The sequence below is a fragment of the Tamandua tetradactyla genome, chromosome 23 (genome assembly GCF_023851605.1).
Source record: "Tamandua tetradactyla isolate mTamTet1 chromosome 23, mTamTet1.pri, whole genome shotgun sequence".
Lineage (NCBI taxonomy): Eukaryota > Metazoa > Chordata > Mammalia > Pilosa > Myrmecophagidae > Tamandua > Tamandua tetradactyla.
This window is the reverse complement of record NC_135349.1, coordinates 4,525,777-4,551,537: the sequence shown is the minus strand read 5'-3', so window position 1 is coordinate 4,551,537 and position 25,761 is coordinate 4,525,777. Positions and strand designations below refer to the sequence as shown.

The window sequence follows — 25,761 nt, the reverse complement described above, 5'->3', positions numbered from 1 at the left end:
GTGTGCCTGGCACTGCACACGTGAGCTCACTTTCTCCTGGGACTCTTACAAGCCCTGTTTTATAGTTGAGAAAGCACAGGAACCAGATGCATGACCCTCCCCCCATCCGGGGCCTCTTGTACCCACCCCCACCAGTGCATTCTCTCCTGTGTTCTGCTCCTCTCTGTGTGGTTGTGCACCCCCCCCCCCTCCAGCTCTCTCTGTCCTGCAAGGCCTGATTCAAGGTATTGCTGGCAGGGCCGCATAGGAGGCAGGAGGAATTCCTTCTTGGTGGCAGGAGATGCTGGGTTGGCTGAGGTTCAGAGAGGGTGAGTGAGCTGCCTAGCGTCACACAGCAGAGACTAGGTCTTTGAAACCACGCAGCAGTGCCCACATGGAGTAGAGTGAAGAGCCTGAACAGTAGTTGTGAGCTGCCTAGCGTCACACAGCAGAGACTAGGTCTTTGAAACCACGCAGCAGTGCCCACATGGAGTAGAGTGAAGAGCCTGAACAGTAGGGCCTGGTGGCCTCCGTTTAAGAGCTCCTCTGCTGCCTGATCTTGTGGGTGCTGCCCTCTCTGAGCCTCAGCTTTGCCATCTATCAAGTGGGGAGATTAAGAGTGTCTGCCCCCAGGGTTGTTTGACGTCTAAATTAGAAGAAGGAAGGCAAAGCTTGGACCTAGAGCTGCCCTTCTTGCCCTCCTAGCTGGATCCATTCTGAGTTCCTTCCTGGGAGACTTGGGACCCCAGCTCCTTGGAGGCCATTGGGCACTGGGGGCAGCCAGAAGTGCCAGCCTGGTCCTGGGAGTGGGCGCCGAGCCTCAGGGCCTGTTCCACCGGGGATGGTGCCAGCCACAGCCGTCCATTTCCAAGAAAAAGAAGGGTCTGGAAGGACGCCCCTCTCAGGAGGCCTGAGGTGGTCCAGCCCGGTTTTTCTTCTCTCTTCTAGGCTTCTCCCACCTGCCCAGTGGGCTCTACCCACCCTACCTCCACCTGAACCACCTGGAGCCCCCCAGCAGCGGGAGCCCCCTCCTCAGTCAGCTGGGCCAGCCCAGCATTTTCGATACCCAGAAAGGTCAGGGGGCAGGAGTGGGTGGGACTGTAGGGGTGGGCCCGGGTGGGGGCAGTGGTGGAGGTGCAGGCCCTTCTGAGGGGATTCTCTGGGGTCCCACCACCACCACCCAGTGTTCCAGCCAGCACCTCAGTTCTGTTTTCCAAGTCCCCTGCCTGGATGCTTCTGTGGAAGGGCTACCTCTGCCCACTCCCCCACTCCATCCTCCTCTCCCTTCCCTTCCCCAGGCTTCTGGAACCTTCTAAACTGTTCACCTTGGCTAGCCCTGTAAGGCTCTCTGCACAGCTCTGGAAACCCTGGGCCTCTTCCCCTTTTACAGATGAGGAAACTGAGGCTCAGACAGGCTAGCAGGTTGCCAAGCCTAGGTTCAGCCTGGGTTGGGTGCACTTTCAGAGCCTGCCCTGGAGGCTGCAGTCTGCCACCTCCTACCTTGCTGTCTCTCTGGTTGGCTTCCCCGGGAGCTAGGGTGCCCCCCGTGAGGGGCATGGTGGCACTCACTGCAGTGTTCTCTTCCCCAGACGGCTTCTACCTGCCGGCCCCAGGAGCCCCAGGCGCCCTGCACTCCCACGCGCCGTCCTCGAGGACCCCCGGCAGCCACTCCTCCGGCGCCCCAGCCAAAGGCTCCTCAAGGGAAGGCTCCGCCAAGGAGCGGGCGGGCCGCGGCGGGGAGCCGCCGCCCCCGCTGTTCGGCAAGAAGGACCCCAGGGCCCGCGAGGAGGCGGCGGGGCCGCGCGGCGTGGTGGACCTGACGCAGGAGGCGCGGGCCGAGGGCCGCCAGGACCGCGGGCTCCCGCGCCTCGCCGAGCGCCTGTCGCCCTTCCTGGCCGAGCCGGGGCCGCCGCGGGCGTCGGGCGCGGGCGCCGCCGAGTCCAAGGGCAAGACCCTGCTGCAGGCGTCGGCGCTGGGCATCTGCAACGGCGGCGCCGGGGACCCGGGGCTCCCCGCGCTGGGGGCCGAGCTGGGCCGCGGCGTCAAGGAGGCGGCCCGCCAGGACGAGAACGCCCGCCCCGTGGCGCTGGGGCCTGCCGAGCGGCTGCGGCGCGCCGAGGCCCTGCTCCCCGGGCCGTGCCCCTGCCCGTCGCCGCTCCCGCCAGGCAAGGGCCCGCCCGGCCCCGGCTCCGGCGCGGCCTCCGGGGCCTTCTCGGCGCCGCAGCCCGGCCCCGCGGGCGTCTACACCATCTTCCCCGCGGCGCGCGAGCCGGGCCGCGAGCACCGCGTGGTGGCGCCCACCTTCGTGCCTTCCGTGGAGGCCTTCGACGAGCGCCCGGGGCCCATCCAGATCGCGTCGCAGGCGCGCGACGCCCGGACGCGGGAGCGCGAGGCGACCCGGTCCAGCGTCCTGCAGCCTCCGCCCGAGGCCCCGCGGCCGCCCCCGGAGCGGCCCGAGGTTCTGCGCGAGAAGAACTCGGTGATCCGCTCGCTGAAGCGGCCGCCGCCGCCCGCCGAGGCCCCGCCGGCGCGCCCCGCGCGGGCCTCCCCGGACCCCCGGGCCTACCTCCCCGCCAAGGAGCTGTTGAAGCCCGAGGCCGAGCCGCGAGCCTGCGAGCGCGCCCCGCGCGTGCCGGCCGCCGCCTCCCAGCAGGCCGCCAAGCTCTTCGGCCTGGAGCCCGGGCGGCCGCCCCCGCCCGCCGCCCCTGAGCACAAGTGGAAACCCTTCGAGCTGGGCAGCTTCGCCACCACGCAGATGGCCGTGCTGGCCGCGCAGCACCATCATGCCAGCCGCGCCGAGGACGAGGCCGCGGCCGCCTCCAAGAAGGCCTACCTGGACCCCGGGGGCACCCTGCCCCGCGCAGCAGCCGCGTGCGCCCGGCCTGGCGCCGACCTGCACCCCGCGGCCCACGGGCCCGGCGAGGCCTCCGCCATGCAGAGCCTCATCAAGTACAGCGGCTCCTTCGCCCGGGAGGCGGTGGCCGTGCGCCCCGGCGGCTGCGGCAAGAAGAGCCCCTTCGGAGGCCTGGGCACCATGAAACCCGAGCCCGCCGCGACCACCGCGGGCGGTGCCCCGCGCGCCCAGGCCCGCCTCCCGCACCCCGGAGGCCCCGCGGGGGGCGGGGGCCGCCAGCTGAAGCGGGACCCCGAGAGGCCCGAGAGCGCCAAGGCGTTCGGGCGGGAGGTCTCCAGCGCCCAGGGCGAGGCCGAGGTGCGGCACCCGCCGGTGGGCATCGCTGTGGCCGTGGCGCGGCAGAAGGACAGTGGTGGTGGCCGCCTGGGGCCCGGGCTGGCGGACCAGGAGCGCTCCCTGACGCTGAACAACGCCAAAGGTAGGTCCTGCGCCTCCCTGCCCGTCCTCACCCCTTCCCTTCCCGTCCTCACCCCTTCCCTTCCCATCTCCCTATCTCCTGGCCTCGAGGCCCACCTCTGCCCTTGCACCCTGGCCCTTCCGCCTTCCACGTCCCATTTGTCCTCTCAGCTTCGGGAGGGCAGCTGCAGTTTCTGGTTTATTGCTTTCCCCATCCGGCCCAGAGAAGTTGGGTGGCATGCAGAAAAGGAGAAAAGGGGTGTTATATTTCCCCAACACCCTGAACCCTTGCGCATATCCTTCCCTGGCTACCTTTTGCTTTTGTGCCACGGGCTCTGACCTTTGGTGGTGGAGTGCCTCAGCATCTCCGGCCCAGCGTGGCCCACCCGTGAGTGGGGCTGCTGCCCTCACCTCTGCACACGCTTTATCGGCCTCCTTTTTATTCACCGCTGTGGTGTCCTGTCGGGAGCAGGTACGGTAGGTCAGTCTGCGTTCCCCCCTGGGGACACCCTGCATTTTTCCCCTACTCCCATGTTCTGCATTTAGGGCCTGGTATTGGATGTTTCTGTGCATGGTGGTTTTATGGTGTTTTGAGTCATTTTCTAAGGTTAGGTTCCCAGTTGTAGGTAACACTCAGCTTTTGGGACCGAGTCCTTGAGGGAGGGACCCGCCTTCCTTATTTCAGCGTTCCCAGGACGTGGCACGTAGTAGGTGTTTGGTGAATGAGTGAGTGAGTGAGTGAATGATGCGTCGGGGGTAGAAACGAGGATCCCGCTGTTCTTATGGGTCATGGCACCCAGAGCCTGTGGACTTATTTTTGGTTTAAAGATTTTAAAAAATATTTTAAAAATTTATGTTCCGTGACTTCTTCAGTAGTTTGACGTTTCTGTAGGTGCGCGAGAGTCTCTGTTATCACTTGAGACTCCTCAGAATTGCTTTTTTTTTTTGCACTCTTTTTTCCTTTAATGTAATTTTGTTAGATGTAGTCACACACCATACAAACCCCCAAAGTATGTGAGACGCTGGCTCACAGTATCATCACACAGTTGTGCATAAATCCCCAAGATTGATTTTAGAACATTTTCATTATTCCAGATAAGAAAGAAAAATAAAGAAAACCCAAACCCTCTCATATCCTTAATCCTCTCCCCCCATTATTGATCCATAGTATTGGTGTGCTACAGAATTGCATTTTAATCTTATCTGGAAAAAAACCCCCAAAAACCAAAACAACAACCTGTCATTAACTTTGGCAGGGAATAACAGCGCATTCCTTTCTTTACCAATGTGGATGAATATTCTTGTAGAATTTGGGTGGTCCCTTGTGGTTCCTGTTGTCCATCTCCGGTGACTGGGTTCCTTCCAGGGATTTTGAGGAGTGGGATTTGCTGCATCTTTGTTGGCACTCGCGACCTGGTCTGCCCACAGGGAGTCCACGGTTGAGCCTACGGCCTCACCGGCCACTGGACATGGAAATACCCTGTTCACCCCAGCCGGGCTTCCCTGGCTATGGAGTGTTGGCCTTGGGCTTGTGGTCAGGCCCAGCCCTGGCCACTTCCTGGTCATTTGCCTCCTCAAGAGTTGGCCTGATTTTCTTCCCTGCACCTCTGCTCCCCCTCACCCCCACCCCAGCTGGTGTTCCCCATATTTACCAGCCATTTCGTTCATGTCTGGGCCATGTCAGTGTCATCCACTGGCCCCTTTCTTCCCTGCCTCTCCCAGGCCTTGCTCAGGGAATCCCGTAGCTCTCTGCAGGTGCACGTCTCCTGGATACTCTACCCTCCCCTGGCCTGGTCCCTGTGCCTTCACGCAGATCCTGGCCTTCATCCTTGGTCTGCAGTAGGCAGTCGCTGCTACGTTCTGTCGTAGTAGCCTCTTAGATCCTCTTTCTCCACCTCTACCTGTCTGAGCCCAGGGAGGTGCCCAAGGTATCCTACCTGCCCACTGTCCCCTGCCCTGCGAATCTGTAGCTGCAGAGCACCTTCTACATGCCCCTCCTTATGGCACAGCCCGAAGCTTGCCATCCGTCCCTACCCCTCACTCTGGGGATGAGGACTGGGTGCTGGGCGTCTCTGGCTGCATGTCCCTGAGATGAACTTTGCTGGTGCTGTACCTTCCTGTCCCAATTTCCTGGGGCCACCGCAACATAGTGCCGCAAACTGCATAGCTTAGATGACAGGTGCTTGGGCTCTCGGGGTTCTGGAGGCTAGAAGGCTGAAATCAGGGGCCTTGGCCGGGGCCACGCTGCCCCTGCAGCCTGCAAAGTTGCCTGTGCACGTTCTCCCTAGACTCCTGGCTGTGGGTGGTGGTCCCTGGTGGCCCTTGGCGTACAGCATGACCTCTGCCACGGTCTTCTTTGTGTGTCCACATTTCCCCCTTTTCATGAGGACATCGCCGTGTTGGCTTAAGGGCCTACCTTCCTATGTGATCTTTTTTTAACTTGCTGATTCTATCTGTAATGGCCCAGCTTCCAAATAAGGTGACATTCTGAGACACCAGGGGTTGGGACTTCAGCATATCTTTTTGGGACATTGTTCACCCCCACACCTCCACCCCAGAACCCTCCCCTCCCCCGTGGTCTTTGGTACCCCCTTCTCACCTCCTCTTGGGAGCCCCTTTGGCACTGCCCATTCCCGGGCATCTTTGTGGCCCCAGCACAGTCTGAGGAGCCCTGGATAGCCAGTCGGGTGGTGGGTCCTGTCTGGTCTGCCTTAAAATTCGCTTCATCCCATGTAGACAGCTCACGGAGTGATGCCTCATACATGTTTGTTGAATGACTGAATGTTCCCATTGCTTTGTGCAGGAGCCCGTGGGGCAGGGGAGCCTGGGAGGGGTGCAGGGGGCTTGCACGAGGCCCTGGTAGCCTGGGGATCACAGGTGGCTCAGGGGTGGCCGGCTCGGACGTGGGCCAGCCCGAGGCCCTGCCCGTGCTCAAGGGACCCCGTGTCCGTGGGGTGGGGAGTGTGTATGTGTGTGTATGTATATGTGTATGTGTGTGTGTGTGATGGGGAGAGATGGGGAGAGGGGGGGAAGACATGGTGGTGAGATTTGGGGGATTTATCTGAAGCCAAGGCTCTTTTGGCATTGAAGGCTGTGCGGGATGTGGCTGGATTCTTTTTTTGAAAAACAGTCCCGTTACACGCAGCCCCAGTGCTGAGTGGCCTCGCGAGGACGGGAGTTAGTGGCCCAGGCCTTCCTGGAGTGTGGCGGGAGGGGCGCGAGCAGGGTTCCCCCAGCCCCCTGAGTGCTCGTCCCGGGTGTCCTGGGGTCTCTCTCCCAGGTTTCACAGCGAGCCTTGGCCTCTGGCAGTGGGTTCAGAGCCTGGCCGTGTCCCTTTCAGCCATGCAACCTTGGGCAGGAGCTGACCGTCCGGGGCCCACGCTCCGCCCGGCCCACATGCGCTGAGCAGCACTGCGCGGCCCCTTGATGCTGACCCCTCCCCGTCCGGCCTCCACGTGGCCCCCACCCAGGCCCCATTGCGCTCACTCTTGGGGCCACCATCTACCTCTGGGTCCCAGATAACAGGCGCCACCTGCCTGAGAGGCTCAGCAAATATGAGCAACTGTTAGCATGCATCTCCTGGGAGCAGGTGACATCACGAGGAGCTCCTGTTGCATAGAAGGGTCACTGTGCCCTCCCTCTCCTGGCTCCCTGGGTGGGAAAACCACGGCTGGCCTAGGTGAAATGACTTGCCCAGGCCCCTCCCACACCCCTCAGCTGCAAGAGGCATTGCTGAGCTGGAAACCTAAGCCAAGGGCAATCTGTCCCCTCTCCTCCCCGTGGCTACCACCTCTGTGCTGGAGGCAATTTGGGGATCGGATCTGGAGAGGAGGGGCTGTGAGCTGTGCCCCCCACCCCCCAGCCATCATTCCAGGCAGAGCTAGGGTGGCCGCAGGGGCCGGGCAGCGAGTGCTGGGGCTGCCCTCCCAACACCTCCCTGGGTGGGCTCTAGAGCGGGCCTGTGATGATGGCAGCCGTTTCCAGGTGCTCTGAGGAGCCAGGGATGCGGTTACCATGGGAACCAGTGCAGCTCGAACCCCGGGCATCAGGGCCAAGGTGTGATAGGTATGATAGCCAGCAGGCCCTGGGCAGGCCCCCCGTCCCCAGCGCCCCTGCCCTGCGCCAGCCGCCTGCATGGATGTGTGTGTTCACATGTGCAGCATACCCAGCCTGTCAGGGCCGTCACCTCCACCACTTCTGCCTTTGGGAGCAGGGCTGCCGTCGGGTCTTGTGTCTCTTGGGACCTTCCACCTCGCATATCTGTCTCCCTTAGGAGCTGGGACCCTGCTAGCCCTGGGAGGGACTGGGGGGGACTCATCTGGTCCCCAGGCTGGACTTGAGCTCAGCACAGAAAGGTGTGCACTCTTGGGATCACGTGTCTGCAGGTGGCCACGTGGAGGTTTTCAAAGCCTCCGTCGGAACAAGCTGCAGCCCTGCTCAGGGTCCCCTGGCTCCCCTCACCTTGGCTAAAGTTGAAGTCATATTCTGTCCATGGCCTGTGCTGACCCCAGGCACCCTTCTGCAGGCTCATCTCCTGCGCCCTCTCGGTCCCATTCTCTCCAGCTACAGTGGTCTCCTGGCCGTCCCCTGGCACACTCTGCCACAGGGACTTTGCCCGTCCTCTTCCCTCTGCAGGGCTCCGTGTTCTTCTAGACGCCCATGGGAATCCATCTGTCCATCTGTCTGCCCGTTTACCACCTGTTTACCAAGTCCTTCTCTGGGTCAGGCATTGTACAAGGAGGGGAGGTAACACAGCCACAAATGGGACAAATGTGGCCTCTGCCCAGAGCAGCACGCAGTCTGATGGAGGAGACAGAAGCTGGACATAAGTCAACAGAATAGCTGAGGTTGTGGCCAGTGCTGTGAGGGAGAGGAACAAGTTAGTGTGACTGAGGAGAGTAGTCAAGGAGGGCTGCCCAGAGGAGGTGGCATTTGACCTCACTCCGATGGGCGACGGTGAGTTGGCTCGACAGGGCATTTCGGGTGGAGGGAGCAGCGTGAGTGTGGAGATGGGGAGGGGACATGTGACTGGAGCAGAGAGATGGCCTGGGAGGGGAGGAAGAGGCCAGCAGGTCCAGGGGCAGGGGCTTGATTCGATGGGGGTCCAAGGGTCAGGAAGGTGCAGAATGATGAGGGTCCAGCCGGGGTCCGGCCGAGTGTGGGGGTGAGATCGAGGACAGCCTGTCATGTTTCTTGGGGATACCAAGCGAAGTTGAAGGGAAGGGCCTGGGGCTCTAGTCCTGGACGGGACTCCAAAATGTAGACCTTTAAAATGGGCTGGCATGCAGGCACGTTTGTGGTCCCGTCCCCCAAGGGCAGCGGGGCCTGAACTGTGGGGTGACAGCAGGGCAGTGAAGAGGCGCCCGGGCCGGTGGGAAGCTTTAGGGGGTACCAGGAGCATTGCCCTAGACCCCAGGCCCACGCAGCTGGCAGAAGTGGCTTCCCACGGGGACAGTGTGGCCCTCTGACCTGAGCCTCCAGGGGTGGCCCAACTCTTGGGGTTTTCTTGGGCACAGGCCGAGGAGGTGTCTCCCCTAGGATGAGCACACACCCCGTGTTTCCTAGGAGACTCTTCCGGGTGGCCCTCCCTGCCCTATTCCTGCCTAATGCTTGCTGCTGCCTTTCTGGGCCTCAGTTTCCCTGTGGGAGCCCAGATCCAGGCCCCACTTGTCTGGGACTTTGTGGTCCTGCCTGACTGGGGGTCCTGCTGTACCCCTGATGCTGGAAGGGAGGGATGCAGCTGGCAGGACCTTCTGGGAGTCACCCCAAATTGGAGGTGGCATTGCCACCGCCCTCCAGACCCCCTCCTCTGTGTCCCCTGTGGCCAGGTGGCAGGAGGAGTTCAGGGGCTCCCCACAAGGCAGATGGAGAGAACCCCTGGGTCCGCCCAGGGCCTCTGCTGGGATGTTGTGGCGGGAGGCTGGACACCTGCCACTGTCCCACGGCCTCCCACTTGGAGGTCGAGTCCCTATCCCACCACTGCCCGGAAACAAAGTGTGGTCGTGGCTTTTCTCAGCTGAAAAGGCTCCGGGGTCCCTGGTTTGTCACAGCCGGGACTCCAGGACTCCTTGGCATGCACCCGAGCTCCAGCTGCCAGCTGCATCGAGGGATGAGCGCTTGCTTGGTGTTTGGCTTCTCAGCTCCCCCTCCTCCAGTTGCTGCACTGGGGGTCTCTCACCCTTGTGAAGGAAGTCGGGGACCCAGCATCCCTGAGCCCCTCCTGGGGGAGACAGGCGGAGACAGCGTCCTGAGTGGGAGCCTTGCCCAGGAGGGCACAGGTGGGGGCTGCTGGTGGGACCTGTGCCCGGGACCCTGTTTGTGTGGAGAGCTGTCCCCGGGCTTCTCAGGGGCCAGGCAAACTGGATGTGCCCTGCGGGGGGGTCCCAGGCCCTGTGCCAGGCCTGGGATGGGGCACCCACCTCCTTGGCTGGGGGGGGGTGTGTGGCGGGGGGGGGCTCACGGGAGGTGCGGCCAGGCCAGCCTTCGGGCAAGGCGGGGATGGGTGAGCGGTGGGTAGTCTTTGATTTCACTTTTATCTTCATTAATCAGCTGGATTGAGATCTTCTTTTCTTTCATATAACCATTTAAGGCGTGTGATTCAGTGGTTTTGGTAGTGTCACAGATTTGCCAAAAGGAACCCTGAATAAAAGAAGCCACCCCATATCCTCTGTCGCCCCTCTATCCCGCCGTCTCCCCCCAGCCCCGTCTGTCTCCCGGAGTTGCCCACCCCGGGCATTTCCTGTGGGGGACCCATGCTGCATGGCCCTTGTTGGTGGCCGGGCCGCCCAGGGCTCATGTGGCCATCTCGCGCAGGGCACGGGCGCGCGCACGACGACTGCGAGGAACGGGCCAGGCAGCGGGAGGAGCGGCTGCTGGGCGGGAGACTGGAACGGGACCAGGAGAAGCTGCTCAGGTGAGCGCTGGGGACAGCTCTGCTGGGGCGCCCCGGGGGTCCCCTCCACTGGGAGGGGGGCGTCCCTGCTCCCGGGGAAGGCCTGGGCCTCCGGGCTTACTGCCCTCCTTCTCTCTGAGCCTTGGTGTTCTCATTTGTGTGATGGATACAGGGTTGTCACCACGGCCGAGAGGCCTCTGCCCCGCTGCCCAGCCATACCCTCCTGTCCCTGCGCCCCGACTGCCCCACTGGGGAGCTATGGCTGGGCGGGTAGATGAGGGGCGCTGGGCACCCCACCAGGCTGTGGGTGATGCCCTCTCTGGCTCCTCCTGTCCCCAGAGAGAGCAAGGAGCTGGCTGACCTGGCCCGCCTGCACCCCACCAGCTGTGCTGCCAATGGCCTGAACCCCAACCTTATGGTGACGGGGGGCCCGGTGCTGTCGGGCTCGGGACGCTGGTCCGCAGACCCAGCTGCCCACCTGGCCACGCACCCCTGGCTGCCCCGCTCGGGCAGCACGTCCATGTGGCTCGCTGGACACCCCTATGGTGAGTGACGGGCTGGCCTGGGGCAGAGGGATGAGTGGGTGGGGGTGGGGGTGGGGAATGGGGAGTCAGAGGGTGTGCCCCGAGCTCTGAGCCGGCCCCTCCCTTTCCCTGGCCTTGGTTGAGCCTCAGTTTCCTCCTTTTCCAAAGAGGCACCCAGTCGGGGAGTTCCGTGCTGGGCCTGGTTTGGGGAAGGCGGGTGGCTCTGCAGGCCCGTCAGCAGGTGAGCTCGGCTCCCAGGCTGGAGGCTCCAGAAGGCTATGGCACTGACGTGGCCCTGGGTTTCCCCTCCTAGGCTTGGGCCCCCCGTCTCTGCACCAGGGCATGGCACCCGCCTTCCCGCCTGGCCTGGGGGGCTCCCTGCCGTCAGCCTACCAGTTGGTGAGGGACCCCCAGTCGGGCCAGGTGGTGGTCATCCCCAGCGACCACCTGCCTCACTTTGGTAAGTGGGTCCGGTGGCTGCAGCTGGACCGCCCAGGGCCTCCTGTCGGGGACTGGGACGTGGGTGGGGTCCGCATGTTAAGGAGTCAGGAGGTCCTCAGTGAGGGGTTGTCTTCCCCTGAAGCCCCACACGGTGAACCCCCTGCCTTGTCAGCCCCCAGCCCCTCTGGGAGCCGAGGTGCGGACCACCGGGTCGGCAGAGAGATTGGAGGCCAGAGCTCGGGGCTCCGTGTGGCCAGTGGAGAGAGCCAGGGTTCCTGGTCTCCACTGAGCACACAAACTAGAGCCCGGTAGAGCCCAGCCCCACTGCCTCAGTTTCACCATCTGTGAAGGGGGGTGATGCGGTGTCGTGGGTGAGGGTGCTGGAGGCTGACCACAGGGCAGCTCACAGACTCTGTGTTGCTGCAGCGGAGCTGATGGAGCGGGCCGCCGTGCCGCCCCTCTGGCCGGCCCTCTACCCGCCCGGCCGTGGCCCCCTGCACCATGCCCAGCAGTTGCAGCTCTTCTCCCAGCAGCACTTCCTGCGGCAGCAAGAGTTCCTGTACCTGCAGCAGCAGGCGGCCCAGGCCCTGGAGCTGCAGCGTAATGCCCAGCTGGTGGTGAGTCAGGGGCGGGGCGGTGGGGGGATGCCACAGAGACCCCTCCTAGAGCCCTCGCCCCCAGAAGAGGGACGAGTCAACCAGCAGAAACTGCAAGCCGTTCCACCCTGCGGGAGAAAATCCCAGGGAGCTGGGTAGTCAGGGTGGTCCTCTTGGAGGAGGTGGCATTTGAGCCGCAACTGAAGGGGTTGGCCGTGCAAGGCATCCCAAGCAGAGGGAAGAGTGTGGGTTAGGATCTCGGGGGTGGAAAGAACCTGGCAGGGGCTGGGCCTTGCAAGCAGGGAGTGGGGGAAACTGAGGCAGGAGGGTCGAGTGCATGTGGGGGGAGGGTTGGACTGGACAGTGAAGGATTCGGTGGACTCCCTCGGTGGCCTAAGTCCAGGCTGGAAGCAGGCAGGAGAGGGCCCGGCTGGCTGCTTGCTTGGATGGCCCGGGGCTACCTCTGGGCGGGGCTGGCCTCCTGACACCCAGGAGTTGTGTCAGGAGTTGCCTGCTCCTATCAGATAGCAGGTATGAGGTGTCCTGGGACGTCTGTGCCGGGCCCTCGGCTGGAATCTTAGCCCAGCTGCCTGGCTGTGTGCCCTCGGGCAAGTTATTTAACCCTTCTGGGTTTCAAGTTCCCTCGCCCAGAGAGCGGCAATGCTCGGAGTGCCTCTCGTTGGTTGTTAAATGAGATGCGACGCCTGGGAGGACAGCCAGTCCTTTAGAGTGTTGTTTCTGGTGTGTTTTGCTTCTTTTTATTGTGGTGTCACATACATGACATAGAGTGTGTCGTCTGCATCGTTACGAGTGTACAGTTCATTGGCACTTATCACACTCACAGGGCTGTGCACCTGTCACCACCTCTGTTGCCAAAGCTTCATCTCCCAAACAGAAACTGTCAGGACACCCCTCCTCCCTCCTACCCCCATGCCCCCCAGAGCCTCTCCTGGGCCTCCTGCCCCTGTGAAGTTGATATGCCACATGTGATATGCCCACAATACATGTCCTTTCATGTCTGGTCATTTGGCTCAGCACGATGCCTTCAGGGTTCCCGGGTGCCACAGTGGGGACCAGAACTGCCCTCCCTTTTCAGGGTTGTATAATATTCCCCACGTCAGGAGGGACCCCCTTTTGCTTATCCTCCCACCAGTGAATGGACACATGGGTGGCCTCCACCTTTGGGCTCTCGTGAGCGCTGCTGCCATGAACGTGGGCATGCGGCATCTGTGGGAGCTTCTGTCCAGCTCTCTGGGGGTGCACCTGGGGCTGGGATTGCTGGCTCAGAGGGTAATTCTGACTCTTAGCTTTCTGCGGAGTGGCCAGGCTGCTGCCCTCCTTGCCCGTGCGCTCGGCATGTTTCCTGCTGGGCGCCAGGTAAGCGTTGGCCCCTCACCTGGCTCCTCTGGCCCCCCAGAGGTGTTAGGCGAGCTGCAGGTGAGAAGACAGGGGGTGCCTTCAGCAGGTCCCCTCCTTCACCCCCACCCCTCAGTGCCCTGAGGTGGCTGGGAAGGACTCAGTCGCGTTGGGAGAGACAGACCCCAGCAGCCCTGGATGAGCCCCTGGAAGGGGGTCAGGCCCACCGGGGCTCCCTAGCAGCTGCCCCTGCCCCGGGACTCCGCTCTGCCCCGTGTGCTGGGGTTCTGCATGGAACGCTGTATTTGTGACGCGTGCTGTGACGGAATGTCCGTACTGGACCCGGAAAGGGGGTTGGTGGGTGACCTGGACCCTGGACCCGGCTCCGGTTGTCCACTGGCCGAGGGAGACGCGCGGACGGGGTCGGTACCGATGGTCCCCTGCCATGCTGACCCTGCCGGCCGGCTGCCTCCCCAGCAGGAGCGGCTGAAGGCCCAGGAGCACCGGGTGGAGATGGAGGAGAAGGTGAGCAAGCGGAACCTGGAGGCAGCGGGCAAGGCCGGCCTGGCCACCACGGGTCCTGGGCTGCTGCCTCGGAAGCCCCCCGGCCTGGCCTCCGGCCCCGGGGGCACCTACGGCCAGGCCATGAGCCCACCGCCACCCCTGTCTCCCCGCGCTTCCCCCGTGGCTGCCTTGAAGGCCAAGGTCATCCAGAAGCTGGAGGACGTGTCCAAGGCACCCAGCTACGCCTACCCTGCCACACCCAGCTCCCGCCCCAGCAGCCCACCCCCCGCCTCCCCGCCGCCCGCCCCTGGCATCACCCGCAAGGAGGAGGCGCCCGAGAACGTCGTCGAGAAGAAAGACTTGGAGTTGGAGAAGGAAGCCCCCAGCCCCTTTCAGGCCCTGTTCTCAGGTAAGGGCTCTGGCTTCCCCAGGCCAGCGGGACCCAGCGCCCCAGGGCTCAGCCCTACTCTGGGTCTGGTTGCTGGTGAAACCTGTTCCCCTGCTTGTTCATTTATGAACTCATTCATGTCGTCTGCATTGGGTGCCCCCCGTGGGCCAGGCCTGGGGCGAGTGAATGTGTGAGGTCACTGTCACGCAGAGGCCCCCCCAGTCGCTCCTCATGGTCATGGCAGGAAGGTGGGTGACAGCCTCCCCCGGGAGGACGGCTTCTGAGCAGCAGGGCGAAGCCAGACCCGCAAGTCAGCAGCAGGGGCTGGGACCCGCCGCGGCCGCGCTGCCAGGCCGACCATGGCCTGGGGGTTCCTGCCCCGTGCCGGTACACACCTGCGCTCTTTGCGTGGCCCGTGCTGCTGGGGATTGGCAGGTGTTCGGCCTTGTTGGGGGCGAGGTGGGAGCTCTCCTGGCCGTTAGGGCGTGGGCTCAGGCTTGAGTAGACTCGGAATTTGGATTCGCCACCAGAATGCTGTGTGAGCTTGGGCGAGTGGCTGACTCTCTCTGGGGAATTTATTGAGAGGAGAATGTTTCTGGAGCTGAGCACATGGCCTGCCCATGGCATGCGCACCGTGCGCGCGTGTGTGTGTATGTGCGTTCCCCATTCATCTCTCTCCCCAGCGGGTTTCCATTGAACATGTCCTATTTGCCCCAGCTTCTGAGTCCCTGCCTTCAGGCAGATGACGAAGTGGGGGTTCAGAGTAAAAAGAGGGGGTGACAACTGTATTACTATTATTTCTGGAGCAATATGGATGCCCCAGCCCTGCTGGAAGGGGTTGGGGTCTTGGGGATTGCGGTTAGAGGCAGCCCGGCTGGGAGAGGAGCTTTCTTGGCCTCCATAGCCCTTCTTGGGCATGGACTCCAGACCCACTGTGCCTGCAGAGTGGGGAGAGGGAGGGCAGAGGCGGCTGAGGTTCCCGCTGTGAGACCGCAGGTCCTTGAGGACAAGACTGGAGGGGGCCTGGGGGCCCTCAGTACTGGGGGGGTGTCAGACCCCTGAAGGTCCCCGGGGGAATGTGGCATGTCAAGGGCCTCTGGGTTTTCCGTGGTGCCCACGCTGACTCTTGGTCTCTTTGGCAGACATGTCGCCCAGGTATCCATTTCCAGCCCTGCCCCCGCACTACGGGAGACCCTACCCGTTCCTGCTGCAGCCCACCGCCGCGGCCGATGCAGACGGCCTGGCCCCCGACGTGCCGCTCCCTGCCGATGGGCCCGAGCGCCTGGCGCTCTCACCCGAAGACAAGCCCCTCCGCCTGTCACCCTCCAAGATCCCCGAGCCGCTGCGGGTAGACCCTGAGGAGGAGCCGTTGGTGGATCGGGAGGTGAAGGCAGAGGTGGAGGACATGGACGATGGCCCCGCAGAGCTGCCCCCGCTGGAGTCACCACTGGCCCTGCCCACCCCGGAAGCCAGGCCGGCCCCCAGCCCCGTGGGCAGCTGTGCAGGAGGGCTGCTGGAGGCCCAGGTGCTGAGCGCCGGGGGGCAGGCGTGCGGGGAGCCCTCCGAGGGCCTGGACTTCACGGAGGGGCCTGAAGCCCGAGTTGACACGCCGGGCCGGACAGAGCCCTGTATGGCCACTCCGGACCCTGGGGGGCGGCTGACTCCCGAGACGCTGGTTGAGGCGAAGGAGGAGCCGGTGGAGGTGCCCGTCAGTGTGCCTTTGGACGTGCCTCTGGTGGAGGCAGTGCCCGAGGATGGCCTGGCCCAGGCGACCCCTAGCGAGCCCCGGCCCAGCCTAGAACTGTCAGATTGCGACGTGCCTGCCAGGGAGGTTGACTGTCCCAGTCTGGAGGCCCAGGAGGCCACCCCCGTGCTCGGCAGCACCTGCTACCTGGAGGAGGCGGGCACCGACCTCCTCCTGCCCGCCCTGGAGGACCCACTGGCCGGCATGAATGCCCTGGCGGCAGCCGCAGAACTGCCCCAGGCCAGACCTCTGCCCTCCCCGGGTATTGGACCTCCGGCCCTGGAGAAGCTGGAAGCGACCCAGACCCTTGTCCTGGAACAGAGCTTCTTACACGGCATTACCCTGCTGAGCGAGATCGCCGAGCTGGAGCTGGAGAAGAGGAGCCAGGAAGTGGGAGGTGAGCGTGTGCCTGGTGGCTGCGTTTTACGGATTTCTTTAGCAGTGACATTTCTTTTCATCCTACTGGTGGTGTGATTTGTACCAGCAGGATTCTCTGGGTTGTGAGTGACAGAAACTAATTTAAACTGGCTTAGAAAATGGTGGAGGATATGTATGGGCTCTTGGTACCAAAGTCTGGCAGCAGTTTGGTAGTTTCAGGTATGGCTGGATCCAGGCGCTCAAGCCAAGTCATGGGGAATTTCTCTTTTCCTGCGCTCCTCTTCTCCTGAGTCTTCTCCCTCTCTCCTTCACGCTCCACTTTCCTCTCTGTTGGCCTCATTCAGGGCAGGCCAACTCTCCGTGCCATGGGCCGGTCAGCTCAGCAGCCCCCCAAGAGAGCCCTCCTGGCAGCTCTGATGCATGCTCCGATGTGTGCGTGTTGGTGGTTTGGGGTTCATGCCTGTCACAGGAGCACAGCCAGAGAGGTGGAGTGGGCAGCTTGTCCTTGGTCGCGCAGGGCGGGCTGGGCCTCCAAAGGAAATGGGGTGCCCTGAGCAGAAGGGGGAATGAAGACCACCCTGGACTAGGCACAAAGTGACCGGTGGCAGATTGGGGTGTTCCCAGAAATGTGTGAGGAGGGGAATGCAGGTCAGCCTCCGTCTCCCCACCCCATGCCCAGCCTAGAACCAGCACCCAGGAGGGCCCGGGCAGCAGAGGGTGAGGGGGTGATGACATCACTGTTCATGTTTAGGAATATTTGGTGTATTTCCTCTAGAATTTTTATTATACCTACATATACACATTTACTGCTAAAATTAAGGCCCTATCATAAAGTGTTTTGAAACCTGCCCTTTCCACTGCATACTGGTTTTTAATATGAAGATTTTATTACTATTTTTCATTCAGCGAGTATTTATTGATTTTTTTTTTGCCCTTTTAATTTTTTTTAAAGAAGCTGTAGGTTTACAGAAAAATCATGCATAAAGTACAGGGTTCCCATACCCCCCTCCCCGTTATTAATGCCTTGCGTTAGCGTGGCACGGTGTCACAAGCACACATGTATGGTTGTGCTGTTAGCCACGGCCAGGATTCCTGTGCCGTGCAGCCCTCTGCTCTCTGTTGTTTTAATTCTAGTAACAGGCATACAGGCCAGGCGTCCCCTCGGCCGCCTCCCAGCGTGTCACGTGGCGTGTTAGTTACTCACACTCGTAGTGGCTCCCCAAACCTGCCGTCACCCCAGACGGAGACTCTGCACCCAGTAAGCATCAGCCCCCACCCTGGCCCCTGGTGACCCCTGCAAATCAGGACACGGTTTGCGCAGCTGGGATCTTCATTCAGGGTCGCCCCGTTTTCCCTGCCCGCAGCCCTGGCGCGCCCGGCGTCCCTGCTGGCCTTTCCCCCCTATTTTTCTGTTTCAAATAACGCGGAGCTTGAAGATACTTGAAGAAAAACCGCTGTCCGCTTCTGACTTTCCTCAGGAGAAGTTCCCAGAGGTGGGACTTTTGGGCGGAGACAAGGCCACGGGTTCGAGGTGTTTGATAGTCGAGGCCACTTCGTCCTCTGGAAAGCGCGTACGGGGGATGTGCCCGCTGGGTGCCTGCTAGGTGCCCGCTGGGTTCCCGCGGCGCCCCCACCCCCTGAGGTGCCTCCTGTCTGGTGGTGGTGCTGAGGTTCACGGCTGCTTCTCTCTCATTAAAATAGTTCAGTCCAAAAGAAACATACAGTTCAGAAGAAAGAGAAAGTCCACCCCCTGGATCTAGCGGCTGGTGGGGGGCTTTAACCGGGCACCGAGAAGGGGCAGAGGGCAGCGGGGAAGGAGGGGGCGCGGGGGTGGGGTGCGTCTCCCTGGCCCCAGCCCAGAGCCTGCCTGTGGGGGCCGCCACCCACCTCTCCCCCTTCCCTCCGCCAGCCTCAGTTCTACCCATTCGCTTTCTGGCTGGGGGTGGGGTGGGGGTGGGATCATCCATTCATCCACAAGTGCATATTAAGCACCTGCTGTGTGCCTGGCTCTGCTGCCCAGGCCCCAGGAGGTGGCAGGTGGTGACAGGTGCCTGCAGGACACAGAGTGTGGAGGGGCGGGGCCCAGGTGGGCAGGTACACCTTTCCAGGGGTGGTCGGGGAAGCTTCTCCATGAGGGGACAGGGCAGCGGGGGCCGTGGCACGTGAGGGGAAAGCAGTCCAGGCAGAAGGGGCAGAGTGCGCTGAGGTCCTGAGTGGGAGCGCCCTGGGCAGGGTCAAGAGAGAGCAAGGCTGGCGCAGGGTGATGGGGGAGGAGGGCGGGCAGGGGCCCTGATCCTGGGGACGTTGTGACCATTGTCAAGGCCGGCAGCCTCTGAGTGAGATGGGGGGCTCTGGGAGAGGGCCCTGTGCTGGGGGGCCACAGCGTGGACTGCACGGGCCCAGGCGGGAGCTGAGGTGGGGCAGGCGACAGCAGGCGGGGGCTCCGCGTTGCAGGCAGGGCCCGTTGGCGTGGCAGGTGGGCTGCACAGGGTGGTGTGAGGATGAGCCAAGGGCTCTGGCCTGAGCCTGGGGAGAGGAGATTTGCAGGAGCAGGTTTTTTTGGGGGGGGTGGGGGAACGATCAGAAGTTCTGTTTTGCACACGTGAAGTTGGAGGTACCTTCACGAGTTGGTGGCTCGTGAAGCCACCTGTGTGCAGGTGGGGTGTCAGCCACAGGGATGGGGGTGAGGGAAGTGGGGCGCTTTGGCAGCCACAGGGTGGGGGGTGGGGTTGCTGAGCAGGAAACAGGCTTCTGAGCGGGGCTGAGTCTCCTGGGCCCAGGTTGGAGCTTCTCCCAAGCCCCACGCTAGGATTCTTCCTGGAGGCAGTGCCCTTCCCTCCCATCCTCCCTGCCGCATGGGGGTACGTGCATATCTGAGCTGGGGCAGCCACTGCTGTGCCCAGCCCCCTTCCCCCCTTCCCGGCTTCTGTCTGGTCTGGCTCCCGCAGGCCGGGCATTCAGCTGCCAGGGCCTCAGCGAGGCTGGGTTCCTGGAGGATGTAGAAGGTAGCACCTCGCTTCCTTCACCCGTGAAATGGGGCCAACAAGACCTCCAGGTGGGGTGCTGGTGGGGTGCAGAGGATGCCATTCCTGGGGGGCAGCCAGATGTTTCCATGCACCCTAGGGAGATTCACCATTGAGGCCTCGGTTTCCCCAAGGCTATAGGGGATCGGAACCAGTTATTCCCTTTCCAGCGTTGCTCCTGGGGGGGGGGGGGGGATGGCCTAGCTGGAGACACCTGTGATTGTCACAGCTCGGGGATGACACTACTGACATCTAGTGGGCAAGACACAGGGATGCCACCGCGTGTCCTATGACAGAGGACGCCTCCCCAGACAGTTTACGGTGCTGAGGTGGGGGGACCCCAGTATTACATATGAACACTGAACTTACTAATGTAGCACACAGAGAACTTTACACCTGGAGAATAGAGAATATACTTTTTTCTCACATGCACGTGGAATGTTCACAGAAAATGAGCATATATTATGAGATTGCAAAGAGAACATCAATCAAATATTACAGATAACTCATTTTAATGTGAGAGAGAGAGATGGTGGAGCAACAGGCTGTCACTTACCCTTGTTGAGATTCGGGGTTGGTGCAGCCTTTTGTAAGGCAGCTGGCAATATTTACTGAAAGGTAGGTGTACAGGCCTTTATCACATGAAGCAGGGGGACGGGAATTTCCCTAACACAGTGGGGCCTCAGCTGGGGGTATGTCCGTCCCTACCAAAAAAAAAAAAAAATAGGAAACAACCAAAGTGGCCTTAGCTGGAGATTATCTAGATAAAACACATCAGGAGTTTGAGGTAGTCATTTCTAGGCTCAGCCATATAAAACTGCCAGTGTTCTAATGTTTTCAACTTATAGAAATGGCAGTTTTATAAGTTTCAACGAACAAGAGTGAGATAGCTCAGTTATGTGTTAATGCTAAAAGATGTTAAGTGGAAAAAGGCAAACCGTGACAGTATGTACTGACTGATGCCATTTTTGTATTTTGAAAAAAGGATGTCTAAGTACGTTGTGTGCATGTGAAGATGCATGAGCTTTTCTGGAACCATCTACTAGAAGCCACCACCACGGGCATCATCCTGGGAGGGGCCAGGCACTGGGGGGAGGGAGGCTTTGCCCTGCACTCTTCCCTGCTTGGCTTGGAGTTTTTACACAGCGTGCACATGTTACTTTCACAGTTTAGAAAACTTTTTTCTGATTATGAAAGGTATGCATATTCGGCGTGGAGAGTTTTCAGTCACTTTTAACAGAAAGCCGGCCATACTGCTAGAAAGCGCCTCCCTTGGCTCTGGCGGTTCTACTGGATTTTTTCTGTGTGCCCCCCAATGTGGAGAATGGGCCATGCTGCAGGTTCCGTGCTTGCTCCTGCTCTTTTTTGCTTAGCCTGTTTCCCGAAATGTGGAAGGGCCAGTCCTGTCAGCACCTTGGTGGGGGCCGCGGCCCCGGGCCAGCCTCCGCCCTCCTATCTGGGGTGGAGGGGGGGTGGCGGCCGTACCCTGGAGTCCTGCCCACCCCCTCGGTGGGCCCTGGCTCACCTGCTCGCGTCTGCAGGTGCGGAGCGGGGCCCAGCGGTGCGGCCCTCACTGGAGAGCCTGCTGGCGGCCAGCAGCCACATGCTGCAGGAGGTGCTGGACGGGCCCTTTGCGGACCCACTCAAGAACCTACGGCTCCCCCGGGAACTGAACCCCAACAAGAAGTACAGCTGGATGCAGAAGAAGGAGGAACGGGTGAGGCGTCCGGGCTGTCTTTCTGCCCGGGCCTGCGGGGTGGGTGCAGGGTGAGGAATCCCCTTAAACTGGAGGCCCCTGGGCTGGAGGCATGGCTGGCTTTGGTCTGAGGCCAGATCTGCTGTCCCGGGAAGTCTCTTCCCCTCTTCTGTGACTTAGCTTACCCATCTGATAATGTGTGGAGCAGGCTTCACCTGGGTGGTGGGGTGGTGGATGGGAAAGAGGAGTGGACTGGGGAGCCACACTTGGCTTGGCAACTGCCTGCCCGTGAGGCCGGGGGCAAGTGGCTTTACCTGCCCTGTGTCTTCATATACAGCTCATCACACCACAGGCATCATTTATTTAGCGAGCAGTTCTTACCTGCAAAGTGCTGTGGTTTTGTTTTAAGAGACTTGATTTTTTAGAGCATTTGTAGGCTTACAGAAAAAAATTTACACAGAAAGTACAGAGTTCCCATGTTAGCTCCTCCTTCCCTGCCAAAAAAAAGCTTTCCCTATTAACATTTTGCATGGGTGTGGTATATTTGCTACAACTGGTGAATCAGCATTATTACAGCATTAACTACAGTCCATAGTTGACACTCAGGTTCACTGTGTTGTAAAGTTCTATGCTTTCTATTTTTTAAAAAAATTGTTACTGTGCTAACATATAAATGGGGGATGGTTCTGCTTTCTGCCCATGGCTGCACTTAGAAGGGGGCTGAAGCTGGGGTCTTTGGGATGTGCCCCCCTCTCCCATCTGTGAGGGTGGCCCCTGGCTGGGGGGCGTGTTGGGGGGCTCTGGGTCCCAGGCCCCGTCGGGTCAGCCCCGGTCTCGCCCCCCGTGCAGCTGTACGCCGTGAAGTCCTCCCTGGAGAGCATGGACGCCGTGGAGCTGGACTTCCGCATGCGGCTGGCCGAGGTGCAGCGGCAGTACAAGGAGAAGCAGCGCGAGCTGGTGAAGCTCCAGAGGCGCCACGACGCCGAGTGAGTGTGCGCCCCGGACCCCCGCCGTGGGGTCCCTGTCCCTGCAGGGCGGCGTAGGCAGCGGCAGGAGGCCCTGGTGCGCCCGTAGGCGGCAGGTGTGCGTGGCTCGCGTGCGTGTGTGCGGCCTGACTGACGTGTGTGCGGCGTGCGCCCTGCTCCGCGCCCCCTCCCCGGGGTTCACAGCCCAGCGTGTGATTCTCTTTAAGGGACAGGCGCGAGGAACCCCATAGAAGCTTGGCACGCAGAGGCCCTGGCAGGCCGCGGAAACGGACCCACGCCCCGGGCGCCCTGCCGCCCCCCCGCAGGAGAGGGAAGAGCCGCAACAGTAGCGGAAAGTAAGGCTGGCCCCTCGGCGGGTCGGGGACTGGCCCAGGGCTCGGAGGGGAGGAGCCCCGGCCTGCCTGCCGCGGGACCTCGTGTCCCCTGGGCTCTGACCCACCGGGAGCGGTCACTCTCAGGGAGCACAGGGCCCGCCGCTGGGCCACGAGGGTGCGTGAGGCCAGCAGCGGAGAGGACAGGCCGATGGAGCCAGCCGGCACCAAGGGGAGGAGTGACCCCACGGGAGAGTGCCCCAGGCCGCTGCTCAAGCGCCTCACCCACCTCCAGGCGCACCTGCTTCCTCCAGGCCGAGGGGCTAACTCCTGTCGTCCTCACACCTCCTTCCTGCGGCGGCACCGGCAAGCTGCTAGCCCTGCGGGGACGGGCTTGGACTTTTGCTGTTGCTTGGGTCCCCTCCGTACCGGACACATCCCTGACCTGCTGGTTCGTCCTGCCTGAACCTACCGCCTGCAGCCAGGGCCACCTCCTTCGTGCACTCTGGGGACAAGTTCCCTGGGTGGCAGCAGAAGCTTGGTTTGGCGTCTCTTGAATGCCGGCTGGAATGAGAGCTTTTCCTCCAGGGCCGGGAGTGGAGAGGAGAGACCCTTTGGCGTTTCCTGGGTGACAGGGTGTAGTACAAGCCACAGGAGGCCTAGCAGAGCAAAGGGGTCGGCGTTTCCTCAGCCCTGACCATCAGGGTTGGGTAGGTACCAGGCGGCCCAGGGCTCGGCCTGAAGAAGCTGGGGAGCCGCTTCCAAAAGGCACAGGAGAGGCAGAGGGGTGGCTATAGGGCTTTCCAGGAGAAAATGACCCCAAGTCTCCCCACATCTTGATTTAACCTCCTTGGATGGTTCTGACCGAAGACAGGATGGAGAAGGAAGAAATACCCCCTCATCAGCCAAAGGACAGGCGGGAAGAGGCTCCTGGAGAAGACAGCCAGAGGCTGGGCTGCTAGCAGTGCAGCCCTAGTGGTTAGAAACACGGACCCCAGAGGTGGTGGCACTGTCTGCTTTTGAGTCCCAACTCCACTCTACCACGTATCGTGACCCTGAGCCAGCTGTTAGCTTTTCCAAGTCTTAGTTTCCTCATCTATAAAAAACTGTGTTTTGCAGTTTTAAGTATGAGGCACTAACACAATGCAAGACACCTATTAAGCACCAAATAAAGGTTAGCTGCTTTTGTTATTCTTCACAGAAGCTTTCGCTCAAAGCAGGCAAGAGAAGCCTTTGGTGCAGGACTGTGTCCTGCCTGCTTATCCTCATAGGAGACCAGCAAGTGGCTTCTTCACAGAAGCCTCTTAACTTCAATCCCTTCCCTCCCACCCCAGTGGATCTCCTTGGTATTTCTGACCCTGCTTTTGGTAAAGAGGTATCTAACCATGCAAAGATGTGTGCGTGAGTGTGTGTGTGAGAGAGCGAGTGAGAACATGAGAAAGAGGCCAGCAGACGATGTTGACTTGGAGAAATTTCTCTTATTTGATGTTAAACTCTCATTCTGCCTCGTTCACGAATATCCCAGAATTCCAGCACCCTAGTTTTGCAGGATCCATCTCCCCAGACTCGTTATTCTGTCATCAGTCTGTGCTTCACCATTGCCTAACCCTTCAGGGCCACAAGGGTTGACTACCGGCCCTCGAGTGTGGCCTGGCCAGGCTGCTAACCAGTGGTACATCTGGGTTTCAGGCTGAGCAGCAAGTCCCTGCTGACAGATGAGTACGAGCTGGGAGCGGGGATAAGGAAGAGACACAAGGGGGCCGAGGAGGACCACGATGCCCTCGGTGGAATTGGGAAAGCCAGGGGGAGGAGCCAGACTTGGGATGAGCATGAAACCTCGTCGGACTTCATGAGTCAGGTGAGTACCCGATCTTCCAGATGTGCCATGGTCTTCTGGGTACAAGGTTAGGAACGTTTTTTGGAGCTCACACTCCCTCTGCAGGTCTGTTGCCTCCATTGCTGTGCAGAAATCCTAGGAGTGGTTGCCTTAGCCCAGAACAACTCTTGTCCCATCTTTCTTATTGTGCAGATGGGGTTATTAGGGCCCAGAGGAAGTCAAGAACTTACCCAAGTATCACAGCCTCAGAGGCAGAGCCAAGACTGGGAGCTGCATGCCTTGTGGGTGCTTCGTGACCTTTTGCTAAAGCCAAGCAGGCAGACTGCAGGTTCTTAACCAAATAATACAATTGTGCTGTTGTTTAACAGAATAATTGTTTAATGAGCGGCCTTCCCAGTCTGTAGTTTTAAGAAACAAGGGCTTGATGCCATTGTGATTTCCTCTGTGAGCCCTCCAGGGGTAATGGGGTGAGAGCCAACTTCCTGATTTTTCTTATTTCCTGAGCACTGAAAACCTCCTCTGAAGGCCCTTGTCTCCAAATATGAATCCACCTTGTCATTTCTACCCGAGCCCCTGTGTGAGGGGATATTTTGCTTGATGTGGTCATCAGAGAAATACTCCTCCAGGGGAACTAGATCCAGGTGGGGAAAAGAGAGCCAGTTTGGACAGCAGGATCCTTTCTGTGTTCAGTTTGTGAAGGATATCTTTGTCGTTCAAATTATGCTAGCCCAACTTTTTTTCTGTATGAAATGCTATCCGATAAAAGAAAATAGAGATAAATTGTTCAAATGAGGGGCATTAATGGCTCTGAAATTGCACATTTCACTTCAACAACAAATGGCTACTATACTTGCCGATAAACTACAAGCAGAAATTTAATCTGTGAAATCTCCAATCTGCTTCAGACATCTAAGGCACATTTGAAGCATTTTCTTGGCAGCTTCTGCCCGTTTAGTTGGATGGGCTGATGTAGATGGTACAGCCGTTTTTATCAGCTGGCTTAGGTAGCTGAAAGCAGATCAGCCATGCTAACTAAGATCTGGCTTTTCCATCTTGATTCTCTTCCTTCTTCCTTAATCCAGCTGCTTTCTCCAGCTTGTGGTCTGCTTGCCTATCTTCTCTAGGAGACATCAGACAGTGCCAATAATTGAAACCACAATAAAAGCTATTTAATAAGTGGTTACCATGTGCCAGGCATTGTGATAAGTGCTTTAGGTGCCTTATCTCAGGTCATCTTCAGAACAACCCCATCGTGCCCATACATAATCATCCCCATTTTACAGAGTTGAGGCTGAGAAGTTTAAGCAACTTGCCAGAGGTCAGTGAGGCAGTGTGAAGGGCTGTTTTGATGAAGCCACGCTAATCAGAACCTGTGCACTGAAACCACTATGTTGTTTTGCAAATGTCTTAACCCACGACCCAACTTCCTCTCCAGCTAAAGATTAAGAAGAAGAAGATGGCCAGCGACCAGGAGCAGTTGGCCAGCAAGCTGGACAGGGCTCTCTCTCTCACCAAGCAGGACAAGTTGAAGTCACCCTTCAAGTTTTCTGACAGTTCTGGGGGGAAATCGAAAACTGGTGGGGGCTGCCGCAGGTACTTGACTCCATATGATAACCTGCTGAGCAAGGACAGAAAAGCCCTGGCCAAAGGCCTCAGCCTGTCTCTGAAAGCCTCCCGAGAAGGTAAACACAGAAGGGCGGCCAAAGCCAGGAAGATGGAGGTGGGGTTCAAGGGCAGAGGCCAGCCCAAGCCGGCGCCCTCCCCGTTCGCCTCGGAAGTGAGCAGCTACTCCTACA

The 25,761-nt window shown here is 60.3% G+C and overlaps 1 protein-coding gene across 3 annotated transcripts in view; it reads left to right on the top strand.

Moving 5' to 3' along the window:
- The window catches only part of TNRC18 (trinucleotide repeat containing 18), a 96,907-nt gene that overhangs the window by 24,653 nt on the left and 46,493 nt on the right, over positions 1-25,761 (top strand). For all 3 annotated transcript variants that reach the window (XM_077140507.1, XM_077140508.1, XM_077140509.1), the window contains 13 exons: positions 928-1,053; positions 1,569-3,311; positions 10,103-10,202; positions 10,521-10,726; positions 11,019-11,165; positions 11,573-11,763; positions 13,576-14,011; positions 15,133-16,131; positions 20,677-20,852; positions 21,681-21,817; positions 22,024-22,152; positions 23,818-23,986; positions 25,401-25,761. In XM_077140507.1, coding sequence (XP_076996622.1) covers positions 928-1,053; positions 1,569-3,311; positions 10,103-10,202; positions 10,521-10,726; positions 11,019-11,165; positions 11,573-11,763; positions 13,576-14,011; positions 15,133-16,131; positions 20,677-20,852; positions 21,681-21,817; positions 22,024-22,152; positions 23,818-23,986; positions 25,401-25,761 — 4,920 coding nt within the window. The remainder of the gene's footprint in view (positions 1-927; positions 1,054-1,568; positions 3,312-10,102; positions 10,203-10,520; positions 10,727-11,018; positions 11,166-11,572; positions 11,764-13,575; positions 14,012-15,132; positions 16,132-20,676; positions 20,853-21,680; positions 21,818-22,023; positions 22,153-23,817; positions 23,987-25,400) is intronic.